The sequence below is a fragment of the Monomorium pharaonis genome, chromosome 7 (genome assembly GCF_013373865.1).
Source record: "Monomorium pharaonis isolate MP-MQ-018 chromosome 7, ASM1337386v2, whole genome shotgun sequence".
NCBI classification, from domain to species: Eukaryota; Metazoa; Arthropoda; class Insecta; order Hymenoptera; family Formicidae; genus Monomorium; species Monomorium pharaonis.
In genome coordinates this window covers 22,799,572-22,812,837 of record NC_050473.1, presented here as the reverse complement: position 1 = coordinate 22,812,837, position 13,266 = coordinate 22,799,572, and the positions used below count along the sequence as shown (strand labels likewise).

The 13,266-nt window shown below is 34.9% G+C and overlaps 2 protein-coding genes across 2 annotated transcripts; one reads left to right on the top strand and one right to left on the bottom strand.

Annotated features, from left to right (window-relative positions):
* Positions 1-723: 723 nt before the first annotated feature.
* On the top strand, positions 724-1,839 carry LOC118646676. The gene is made up of 3 exons (XM_036290128.1): positions 724-804; positions 889-1,089; positions 1,334-1,839. Exons 1-3 carry the CDS (start codon positions 724-726, stop codon positions 1,661-1,663), a joined length of 612 nt encoding a protein of 203 aa, XP_036146021.1. The 3' UTR covers positions 1,664-1,839.
* Positions 1,840-5,655: 3,816 nt separating this feature from the next.
* On the bottom strand, positions 5,656-9,497 carry LOC118646709 (protein argonaute-2-like). Its single transcript, XM_036290160.1, has 3 exons — positions 8,014-9,497; positions 7,852-7,931; positions 5,656-7,763 (listed from the first exon to the last, which is right to left on the bottom strand). Exons 1-3 carry the CDS (start codon positions 8,142-8,144, stop codon positions 7,753-7,755), a joined length of 222 nt encoding a protein of 73 aa, XP_036146053.1. The 5' UTR covers positions 8,145-9,497; the 3' UTR covers positions 5,656-7,752.
* Between the last annotated feature and the right edge of the window lie 3,769 nt (positions 9,498-13,266).

Here is a 13,266-nt window from a genome sequence, read left to right as displayed (position 1 = left end):
GACACTGTGCAAGAAGTTCTAGTTTTATTAATGGTTATCATGTGAAACCGTTGTAATATCAAAGAAAAGAATTAAATAAGAAATCAAAAATACCTGCACAAAAGTGGACGCGTTGTATTTTATCTCGCGGAAGGAGTTGTTGTACGCGCTGATAGTGAAATGGATGCAATCCATTTTCCTGCAAAATACGATGCATCAGTATGTCATAAAAATACTTACCACTCTGTCAATAATTTATGCCTATTTTATCGATATTAAAGCAATTTTATCGACCAGGATAGACAGCACGGGCAATGTTTCCGATTTTCAATTGTTTCTATCGTTACTTCTTTTCACGTCTTTCGTATCGTGTGTCGTGAACATTTAAGGTTATTAAAGCGTACTTAATAATGGATTTTATGGCGACAGAATACACAGACATGATTATATGTTATGGTGAGGCCGGGCAAAGTGCTCGTGCTGCAAAGCGTTTATACGCAGAGCGATTTCCGAATCGTGAGCATCCTAGCAAAAATACAATAACAATATGTATCCGACGATTAAGAGAGACAGGATTTGTTTTGCCGCGACATCAAAACCGTGTTGATGCGCCAGTCCATCGGCACATTAACATCGATGAGGCAGTTTTGCATGCATTTGAGGAAAATGACGGAAGCAGTGTGCGCCAAATAGCTCATGAACTTAATATTTCGAAGTCCATAGTGCATCGTACTTTGCAGGAAAATGGATTGCATCCATTTCACTATCAGCGCGTACAACAACTCCTTCCGCGAAATGAAATACAACGCGTCCACTTTTGTGCAGGTATTTTTGATTTCTCTCATTTAATTCTTTTCTTCAATATTAGAACGATTTCAAGACATGATAACCATTAATAAAATATTGTAGGACTTCTTGCACAGTGTCGACGAGATTTCATTTGCCAGCAACCTTTTCTGGACAGATGAGGCTACGTTTACACCTAATGGTGTATTTAATTCGTGTAATTCAGTGAAATGGGCAGATGAAAATCCTCACGCCATTCGTCAAATTGCATTTCAATATCGCTGGGCGATTAACGTATGGGCAGGTGTAATTGATGAGAGATTGGTAACTATTCTTACGAAATAAAATTTTCTCTTTTGTTGTACTTATAATACATATACTCGACGCATAAATTAATAACTGTTACTAATAATTACCACTGGTACAAATTACTACTAATTTTTAGATTGGTCCATTTTTTCTGCCACCACGACTTAATGGACTAGCATATGCAAATTTTTTGATCAATGATTTGCCACCGCTTTTAGAGGATATCCCTCTACACGTACGTGGTAATATGATTTTCTAGCATGATGGGGCTCCGGCACATTTCTCCCGACGTGTGCGTGAGATTTTAGACGACCGTTATCCAAATAGATGGATGGGTCGAGGTGGCCCAATCGCCTGGCCACCACGATCGCCAGATTTAAACGTGCTCGACTATTTTGTTTGGGGCCATATTAAAGCGAAAGTCGAGCATATGCGCGAACGTACTGAAGTCGAGGTACGCGAAGCGATAACAGCGTTTAATACAGTAACGCCAGACATGATACGCCGAGCAACACAGCAAATTGTTCGAAGAGCCGAACTGTGCTTAGATGCACAAGAAGGCAAACATTTTAAGCAATTATTGCATTAAAATAATGAGAGTGTATTAGGCCTACTGGGGAAACCACTTAAAAAAAAACGCGCCAAGCTATCTACCTCGGTGGTGATGCGGAAACGATAGCGTTTTCGTGAATTTGCGAAGTTGGTCCAACTTTTATTGAGAACGTTTTTGACTCTGCAATACTAAAAATAAGGCAGAATATTTTTGCAACTATTATATTAAAAGAAAACAAAGATAAAAAAATGTATTTTGCGAATTTAGCAGAATATCTTTCCCTCTAAAGAATTTACAGAAACACAATAAACATCATTTTTAACAACTGTTCTAATCAATACTATTTAAGTTTTATTATGTGTCATAAAAAATTTTTTAAACGAGATTACTATTTTTTTTTCACTTTTAACATTAAACACGATATGACATTCAGAGAGAAAGTATCGTGCTGATTATTTATCGCAGTCTAGTGATAATTTTTGCTAAGTTTGATCTTCGAGTGTGTTTAATACTAAAAATATAAAGAAATAATTATTGTTGAAATTTTATTTAAATTACACAAAATGGAAGTAGAATAGTACAAACTGGAAATGTTGTTAAAAATGATAATATTTATTGTATTTGTGCACGTAATACTTGAGAGGAAAAGTGAGAGGGAGAGAGAGAGAAAAAGAAAGGTGTTTAAACTAAAATGCGTGAAATACTTATCCATAATATGTTACACACTTTGTAATAACACATAGAAAAATGCCTTCCTGTTGATGTGACGATTTCACAATAGTGTTGCGCTTCTTGCGTCGCGCTCTCGCATTCGCCAGCTCTACAAACTCTGTACACAATTGTGCACTCCCGTGCGCACGAAATAGGATAGCTTTCTTAAAAAAACGGATTCAAAACACGAATTTATTCAAAACACTCCGATTCACGAGCTTGACAGCTCGAGAACCGACATAAGCAACAATACAACAACGTTCTTCCCTATAGCAACCAGCTGACTCGCGCGGCCGGGCGACGCGTGCAGTACGCGTGCAACAATAGATTAGGGGCGATGCGTCTTCTATGATAATTGTGCTTAGAGATTAACGTTCAACACCACGTATTGTTAATACAACTCTAAGTTTTCTTTCATGACGATAGAAAACTTAGAGCTTCTTCTAATTTTAATTGCATTATTAATTACGATAGATTTTCAGTGATTTATTTAAAATAGAAACACGAGAATCTAATTGATTTTTTTTATAATCCATCTCTAAATGAAAAGAACAAATTTAAAGAAATGATATTATTTTCTATCGTTTTCGCATTTTCTGTTAGAAAAGTTTGTTCCATTGTTGGGGAGCGTCCCGTTTGCCCACGTCAATATTGGCCACGTCAATATTGACCACGATCCCGATTGACCACGGGATGGATTGGCCACATCAATATTGGCCACGTCAATATTGACCACGCGTTATTATTGACCACGTCATTATTGCCCACGCGTCAATATTGACTACGTCATTATTGCCCACGCGTCAATATTGGCCACGTCACTATTGGCCACGCGTCATTATTGGCCACGTCATTATTGGCCACGCGTCAATATTGACCACGTCAAAATTGGCCACGTCAATATTGGCCACGCGTGATATTGCCCACGTCAATATTGCCCACGTCAATATTGGCCACGCGTCATTATTGACCACGTTATTATTGCCCACGCGTCAATATTGACCACGTCATTATTGCCCACGCGTCAATATTGGCCACGTCACTATTGGCCACGCGTCAATATTGACCACGTCACTATTGACCACGCGTCAATATTGCCCACGTCATTATTGCCCACGCGTCAATATTGGCCATGTCACTATTGCCCACGCGTCAATATTGACCACGTCACTATTGGCCACGCGTCAATATTGCCCACGTCATTATTGCCCACGCGTCAATATTGTCAACGTCTTATTAATTAATCTTTATCTTAAATATTAATCTTTTTTTAAAAATTTGTTTGTATGTTATGAAATGTTATTAAAAAAGTTTCTGAGTGATCCAAATTTATTGAAACAGTGAAACATTTTATTTCGTTCGTAGAAGTTAGCCAAAATTTGGTTAGGTCTGTCAAAACTCTATACAAAATTGCATAGGTAGTTTCCCTTCTAAAATATTGAATAATTTCAGACATAAGATATGTTTTCAGACAAATATTGACAAACAAATACATCCACATGAAATTATAATTTGTGTATCCCTTGTAAAAAGCATGTTTTCTAAATATATGTCATAATATATGTTAAATGTATGTTATATCTTATAGCATTAGTATAAAGCCCTATTCATAAGTGAAAAATATGCTGCTGTTAATATTGACTACAGAGAATATCTGTTTTTGATATAATTGTTCAAAGTTCGTAATGCACAGACGTTAGATATTTTCAATCGGGTTGGAGATTAGTCGTATTTAATAATTATAATTCGATATATTTAAAGAGATATATATACATTTTTGTCAGGCAATTGATGATTTTGACGACATCTAGAAACTACCATATATTATTGCACACATTAGAGTACATTGACTCTCTGATGCATACATGACTAATATTCTTGAAATACAACTTATTGGTGCATATGTATAAACAAATAATTACAGATTGATGATTTCAACGACATTACAAAATTTTATACATGGATACATAATGTTGATGATTAACTGAGTAAATTAACTATCCCAGCTAACCATTTGCTACCAAATTGTCAGCAGACTGCTAAAAATTTCTTGCGGAATCAGGCTGCCAAAACCATGGCCTACTGTGTCCTCGAGTGCGCCCCAATTGCAAGCAAAAATTGTTATCAAATCTTGATATCAAATTGGGTGCAACACCAGAGCAGACCTGTCACTAGCAATACAATGACAAATTCACGCAGCAAATTGAGAACAGATGTTGCAACGTAAACTCACAGCAGATTTGCGCCAAATATGCAACAGATCTGTATTCATAAATGATGACAGATTGGCGACAGATTTGTCGAATCTTTTCATTTCTTCTTTCATCACAGTTATAATTTTATTTGAGAATCGATGTAAGCAATCTCCTGGGAAGATTTATTAATTCAGGAGTAGGAACAGATTAAATAATTTACCCAACCCTCTCCTTAGCATCTAATATTTCCTATAGGGGGGATCAATTGACCTATCTATTTTCTCCATTTATATCGCAGGTATATCATCTATTCTAAGTGCAATTAATTTCATTAAATTTCTTTGTAGTTAAATCTCATTCCAAAAAAATGAAAATACTACCAGTTCTGTATCATAAAAGTATAATGTGGCAGTCCTCCGCCACATCGGACTCTTCCGCAGGCGCAGCGAAGGAAGATAATTTTTGCTTACCTTCGCGCTGCGAGTGGTCTTTATGTAGCGAGTTGACTGCATTTTACTTCCGAGAAAATAAGCCGCCTATCTACGGTGCCGCACTTTTTATTGTCAATTTGACATTTCGACAGATCTGCTGCATTTCTGGTATCAATCTGTCGCGTACTTTGACACACAAATGTTGTTGCATTTCTACAGGCAATTTGCTGACATTGTTTGCACTTTGGTGTTTGTCGTCAATCTGTTATCAATCCTTTCAATAAATCTGCTCGCAGTTCACTATTATTTTGTCATGTATTCTGATGACAGACGTTGCTAAATATTTGCTGAATATCTGCTAATAGTGTTTGCAATGACAAGATATGTTTCTCATTTGTCGTCTTTTTGGCAACAGAATCTGTTGCCAACATTTGTCACAGCAGAAATGGTTATAGGGGTAAATATATGCAATTTATAATATCCATGATTCTTAAAATATTTACTACAAATGAAAAAATGTGATCGCAAATATGTCAATTATGATCCGCAAATAAAGAACGTCGACCGTAGTTATCATTTAAAAAAGTGTAAAAAAAGGTAATATAATTATATCCATAAATAAAATATACTCATACATATGTTTCATATATATATATTTTTTTTTCACATATGAAATAAATAGGCTAAACAAGTTTTATGAATTATAATTAGTTTTTAATCATTTATATAAGTTGTTTAGATATCTAAATGCACGATAGAGCATACGTACTGCATATATTACGTATAATATACGATACTGATTATCTTTGAACGTTCTAATATTAACGTTCAGACGTTTGATTCTCATCTGTGTTTTCACACATATATGTATTTTATAAGAATATAAAATTAAAATATGCATATATGTATATGTAATTATATATGTATATAAAGAATTATTTTTTAAAATTATGTATTGAATTCTGTTGAAATGAATTAAATAAATAAGATTTATACGCTACATTTTATAATGTACAGGTAGATACTGTATAATATACAGATTGAAATCTAACTGTATAATATACAGAAAAATTGTGGATATTTGCGAGTTGTTTTGTTAGCAAAAATGTGGGAATCTTGTAGAATAGAAGCGTCATATAAAAGTCTCAAGACATTTTAAGCCTTGTATATTGATACCAACAGCAAAGGGATAATTATATTAAATATCTATTCACATATATTTGAAACAATTTTTAAACGAATTGTACACACACACACATACACGACAAATATATAATTATACGGTGTATAATAATTGATGGAAACGACCAAGCAAGTGACTTCAATATTCCTTTGACCTTTTGCAAATCTACGTATCGCCTTTTTAATGGCATTTATTTCGTAATATTTGTGGAAGTTGCCCTTTGCTGATTCCATCTCTGTACATTAATACAAATATGGAATTAGTGCATTAAAGTATAAACATATATAATTAAGTAAAAATTAAAAAATGAGATTACTTTAATCGTTTATATTTCTATTTATTCTGTATTCATGAAAATTCATCTGTTAATCATTTAAAACTTATCGCAGGCATGCAACTAAATTATTCATAGCTATATATATTCAAGAATTTCTTTTTATAAAACTTATGCCTGCGATAAGTTTTAAATGATTAACAGATGAATTTTCATAAATACAGAATAAATAAAAACGATTAAAGTAATCTCATTTTTAATTTTTACTTAATTATATATGTTTATACTTTAATGCACTAAAAAAAATTTGTTTGAGATTCGACTGTTAACAATAATGTGTTTTGATAAACATAAATATTTCTTGTTTCCCGTCGTGAGATGTTGTCGGGAATTCATCATCTCATCTCGCCGAGCCGGAGCGTGGACCCGTGGACGTCACCCGTACACGCCGTGATCGCGTGAAGTACCGGGCCGATCAGCTGCTTGCTCTTCCCCGATATTCTCCTCCTAACAACGAATATCGAGGGAGAGTAAGGCGCGTTACCATTTTTCGGCGCGAAGTGAGTCAGTCTTGCGCCTGCTATTGCCCGCCAAGCCTCTCTCAGTTCTCTCTAGGTTTTTTTGCATCTTTGAAAAACCTAACGTTCACTACTCGGGGTATCCCTCGGCTCAATTATCAAACGACATCGTTTTATTGTATTGTGGAAGTCTCGCGACTCGCGAGTGCGCGGTGTTCATTGCGACTTTGCGGGAACCGACGGTGATCTCGCGTTCGCGATCGAACGTCTGCCTCGCGATCAGCCCTGCGGTCTCGTTCGCGCTCAAGATATCCGTCCCGTTGGGGCGTCCTGACACGGCAAGATATCCGTCGCGCAATTTAAAGGCAGAAAAGACGACCGTTCGAAACGAAGATTTCCGTTCGTTTGGGATTGGCCCGTCGCTCCCGCATGCTCGCGTTCTCCGTGATTCGCGAGAAGTTATAGTTAAGTGTATTTGAAAAATAAATGGTGCTTATAAGTGAAACAGAAAAATCCTGCCTTCTTTCATTTGTGTTTGTGCCTCCTCCAGCGAGTCCGCGGATTCGCGCAACACGTTCTCCGCGCTCAATTCTGAGCGGTTCCGGCCTCTAGCGCACACGGTTGCCGTCGGCAAACGATTTCGCGCGCACAAAATTAATTTTTACCAATTTATATACGTGACACTAAATGTGACCAATACCGGTAATAGATGACTTTCTTTGGTTCAGATTTTGTTTCCTCTCGATAGGTACAAAGTTATTATAGTATTATTTCCCCAAGATTAAAATCATTTCTTCTTTTGGTGGTTGAAGTCTAAATGCAACCTAAATTAATAACATCTTTCTATTAATACATATTTACAGAAAAGAAAAATTAATAATTATACAAACTGCCGCGATAGATGGTGTCTACCTTTAGAATCGGGAGATGGATGGGTGCTGATGTAATCATCAACATCAATAAGCATACAAGGACATTGTAGACACGTTGGCCTAGGAAAGAAAAAAAATCATTTTTACTCGAGATTACTAAGTATTTCTATAAGATAATAGAGCTCAATTATTATTCACTCACATTATATTCAATGTATGATGGATACCATTCAGTTTTGAGTTTATTTTTAACAAAGTATTCTTTGCTATCGAATGATTGACTCTTTTCACGGTTCCAATCTTTATGCGCTGTGTTAAAACGCCTACTTCCATTTCGGTAATTTTTTTACGTTACCTAAAATAACAATGAACATTAGATTGACATATTCAGAAGAGCGGGGGGAGAAAGTACTTAAAAAAACTATTTACTTAAGGTTATTCATCAAGATGTTCTTGGCAAAGATAACCACTAATTAACAAAACTAAGAAAAATAAGAGGGTGCTTTTCTTAACAAATTTTCTTGTAATTATGGAAAAAAATTATAGAGATAAAAAACTCACTGCTTATGTGATTAAAACCTTACTTTTACGCTCTCGATTCTCTTTTCACAAGTTCCTGCAATCAAAATAAGTTATTATAATTATAACTGTAGATATCTCGTTAAATTTAATCTTATATTGGATAAAATTATTGGATAGTTACAATTAGCAAAATTAGCACCTTTTTTTTAGCAGATTCGTCGTAAAGCTGTTACACGTGCTTAACCTGAAAAATTAACCAATGCGATTAATTAATTTAGATAGTCATAAATTGTGCAATGCAATCGAAATCTTATATGTGGAAATTGCATAAGTAAATAATCATACACTAACTTTTATTTCATTATTACAACAAAATTATTGTTTTCCGAACTCTGAAATTTTACAAACATGTTTTCTAAATAATTTTAAAACAATTTACGCAAAAAAAAATTTTTTTGACATTATGTCTGCTAATATCACGAAATTTCATAGGAAATTTTAAGATACTAACTTTATTTCGTTATTACAACGAAATTATTATTTCCTAAACTCTGAAATTTTACAGACGTGTTTCCCAAATGATTTCGAATCGATTGATGCAAGAAAAAAAGATTTTTGACATTATGTCTGCTAATTGAACATCTGCGAAACTTCATAGGGAATTTTCAGATACTAACTTTATTTATTAGTTACGACGAAATTATTATTTCCTAAACTCTGAAATTTTACGGGTGTGTTTCCCAAATGATTTCTAATCGATTGATGTAAGAAAAAAAGATTTTTGACATTATGTCTGCTAATTGAACATCCGCGGAACTTCATAAGGAATTTTTTAATGCTAACTTTATTTTATTAATTACGACGAAATTATTATTTCCCAAACTCTGAAATTTTACGAGCGTGTTTCCCAAATGATTTCGAGTCGATTGACGTACGAGAAAACGATTTTTTACATTATGTTTGCTAGCTCAACGCCCAATTTTTATTTATTAATTCTGACTAAACTATTCCCAAATTATAAGAATGATTTCCTAAACTTGCCCAAACGATTCCCAAACGATTGGAATAGTCGAAAATAAAAAAATATTAAAATCGTCTGCTAAATGAACTGAACTGAAACTATCAGCCTCAACAAAAAAAATTATTTTCTTACATTAATAATTAATGGAAAATAAATATTTAAAAAATATTAAAGAAACGTTTACTAAAATCATTTTTTTAATGAATAATTAATGTGAAACATAAATATTTAAAAAATATTTAAAAAATGTTAAAAAAATATTTAAAAACGTTTCCTTAGAAATTTAAATATTAATAAATATTTAGTAATAATTTAAAATTAAATTTTAGATATAAATATATAATTGGCTCTTTTTTTTAAATATAATAAATCAATAATACAGAAAAACGCTACAAGAGCCGAAGCTGGTTGGTTTTGCTTACAATATCTTATTAATAATATAATTAATATTACAATTTATATCACAGACGTTTCGGCCATTGGTTTTGGCCATCTTCAGTGTGACATTATATGATGTGTAGCTACAAAGTCGTTTAATTCGTTGAATGTAAAAGCCCGGTAAAATTATGCTTGTTTATTTTCTCTAGAATTAGATGTACAGCGGCTGTTATAAATCTTTTTCACAGATTATTAAAAAGGAAACCAGAGTCAAGGCATTAAAGAAATAATCGGAAAGATTGCTTACTTTTTAGACAAAATTTCATGTTTATGTCGTCAAGATCTACCTTGGTAACAGTTATTGTGACTCTGTTAACTGGGACCGAAATGTCATTAAAATAAATTATATAAAATCGTATTGATAGTCATGGATTAAAATTCAAATTGTCCGTTAAAATAAAATTATTATGAGTAAAATTTTGTTAATTTAAAGAAGACTGGATTAAATAAATAAATAAATAAACTAAAAATTAAGAATAAAAGTTAATAAATAATAAATAATAAATAAATAATTAAATAGAATGAAAAATAAAACTAAAAATAAACTAAAATTAGTAAAATTGAATGATGTTATATAACAATTAAAAATAAAATGTAGAATAAAATTAAAATTAAAGTTATGATTTAAAAAAGTTTTTTGTAGAAATACATTAAAACAAATTGAATACAGACTTATTTATTATGTTAAACGAACTTTCTCTCATGTTGTGTGTGACTATTGCTGCGGTCGGATTTATACTGAGACAACGTCAAAATCTTAGGATGGATTTGTTTGTATTCTTTTGGAGGTAGGGAATGAGTTGATGATAGTGTTACGTCCGGCGAGGTCAAGGATCGCGAATTGTTATTTTTCTTTATTCCGATTATCTATTACTCTACTCCGCCGAGCGGAAACGGAGAGAGGTTGTGTAGCAGCAGGCGGAAAAGAAATAATATGTGAATAGAGATAATTTCTTTTAGAGATCAATTTATTCTATTTCGACTAGTGAGATGACGGCCTTTACGACCGTATCAGGGACGACGAAGCGGTCGTCAATGATCCTTGGCCTCTGATAGGATCGAGGCCGAGTCTCACTCGCGGGCGGCACGTCAGCACCACCGGGGGTTGGCGGGACTCCCGACTGGGACAGCTCGCAAAGGGGAGGCAGTGGTTGGCACGGCGGGGTCGCGAGAGCGGTCGGTAGCGGTTGGTCAAAAACGCGGGGATCGAACTCCCCGTGTTCCAATAGTTCGGCGTACAACCGCCTCAGCTGCACCTTTCTGCCGCCTCGCCGAGATCTCCCCATCTGGATACGGGAAATGCCATTTCTCTTATTAATAGATTTCTCTCTTTTAAATTAGAACTTACAAGGGAACGGACAGAACTGTCCCTCACCGATTTTAATGAGCTTTGGATATGTTGTAGAACATAAGAAATTATTAGACCCATATTTTTTTTTATCTGCGTATCTCGACGTTTAGGGGTTGAAACCACCCCTCGAAAATAACGCATTTTTTCGTTTTTTGCGAATATCTTTGAAAATATAAGGTTTACAAAAAAATGTTCTATACAAAAGTTTTATGGTATTTTATACTCTTTACAATAATATAATTATATTTTTAAAAAATTTCAAATTTTTTAATTTATCCCACCCTCACCCCTTTTTTTTCAACATTTTAAAAATTTTGTAAGGACAAAAATTAAAGAGCATTAAGAGCCGAATTCACCCATATATAATAACATATGGGTTTCATCATTCTCAATTATTAGCAAAACGAAATAGTAATCTCGCGCTGTAGGTGCCGCGTTAGAAGTAGTGTTGCGTTATTTATTTAGTCGCGTCACACTCAATAACTGCCTCTTTTGCGTATATTTTTATATTAAAACATAAAAATGGATTAATCTTAATTATATAATACGCAACGTATCACACGATATAAAGCATAAATGCATATATATAACAAAAGTAGCATATATATACGTATGTGCCTACGTACATTTTCATTGTTACAAATGCGAATATAAATTAATATGAAGCAAAATATTTTTTAACATTTAAAACTGCAAATACAATATAACGAAATATATAATATCAAGAGAAAAATATAAAACATAAACTGCAATAACTATTTGCATAATTATATTATTTACACTATATGCACGTAGCACGCTCTGATAATAAAGATAATATAAGTATATAAGTAGGACTTCCGTTTCCGGTGTCGTAGAGAGTGACAGGTGTGTGTGTGGCGTGTGAAAGAGTGAGTGAGTAAGGTGGTTAAGAAGCAGAGAATAATTGCGAGAGGGGTGGTAGTGAGAGAGGGTTCGTTGGGTGGAGTAGGGGAAGAGGAGTTGAAGCGGAGAAAACAGTAATTAGTTAATTAGAGAGGAAAGAGAATTGAGTGGGCAGGTTAGAGAACATAGAGAAAGTAAGGAATAGAGAGAGGCAAGCGAAGAAGAGTAGAGAGTAGGAGGGAGACACGAGCGGCGCGAGTGGACGGGCGGAGAGTTAGAGAGGCGGGCGAGTGAGTTCGTGGAGAGCGGTATAGAAAGAAGTAAGTAAGTTAGGAGAACAATAAGGAGGGTATGGCGGAAAACGAAAATAGAGAGGAGGAGGGATTAGGAGGAGAGGAACAGGTGGGGGAAGAGGGGGAAAAGGGGGGAGGGTTGAAAAACAAGGGAGATGTGGCGAAAAAGAAGGGGAGGCCGACAAATTTAGAAAGGCTGACTAGGGAAAGAACAAGGAGCATGAATAGCATAGAAGAAATGTTGATAAGGGGAAAAAGGAAGGAACGAGAGCAGGATGAGGAGAGGATGGAATTAATGGAGGAGGAGGAGATACTTAAAAGAAGCAGGATAGGGAAGGGGTCTCCGGAGACGAATGAGTGTAGAGGGGGCAATTTAGGTAAAATATTAGAGGAATTAGGAAAGTTAGGAAAGAAAATGGACGAAGGAAAGGAGGAGTTGAAGAAACAGATAGTAGATCTAAAAAATAGGTGGGAGGAGGAAAGAAGAGAAATGAGGGATAGGATAGAGTCGTTGGAAAAAAGAATAGAAGACTTAGAAGAGAAATTGGAGAAGGAGGGGGATAAAAGGAGGGAAACTTTAAAAGAAGAGGGGAGAAAGGAAGGAAAGGAGGGGGAAGGGGGGATAACAAGAAGAATGAGAGAAGTCGAAGTAAGGTTAGACAAAAGGGAGAGGGAATCAAGGAGAAATAATATAATAGTCAAAGGAATTAAGATAGGAGAGGGAAAGGTGGAGGAGACAATAAAAGAATTATGGGGGGGAATGGGTATAGAAGAAAGCCTAAGGGAGGTAAGGAGAGTAGGGGGGGTAGATAGAGAGGGGAGAGGGATGATGTTAGTAAAGTTAGGTAGCTGGGAGAGCAAGAAGAGGGTGATGGAGGCAAAGAAGAGATTAAAAGGTAGAAGGGAGAGGATAGATGACGATTTAACGAGAGAGGAGAGGAGAGCGAGATGGAAAATAGAAAGGGA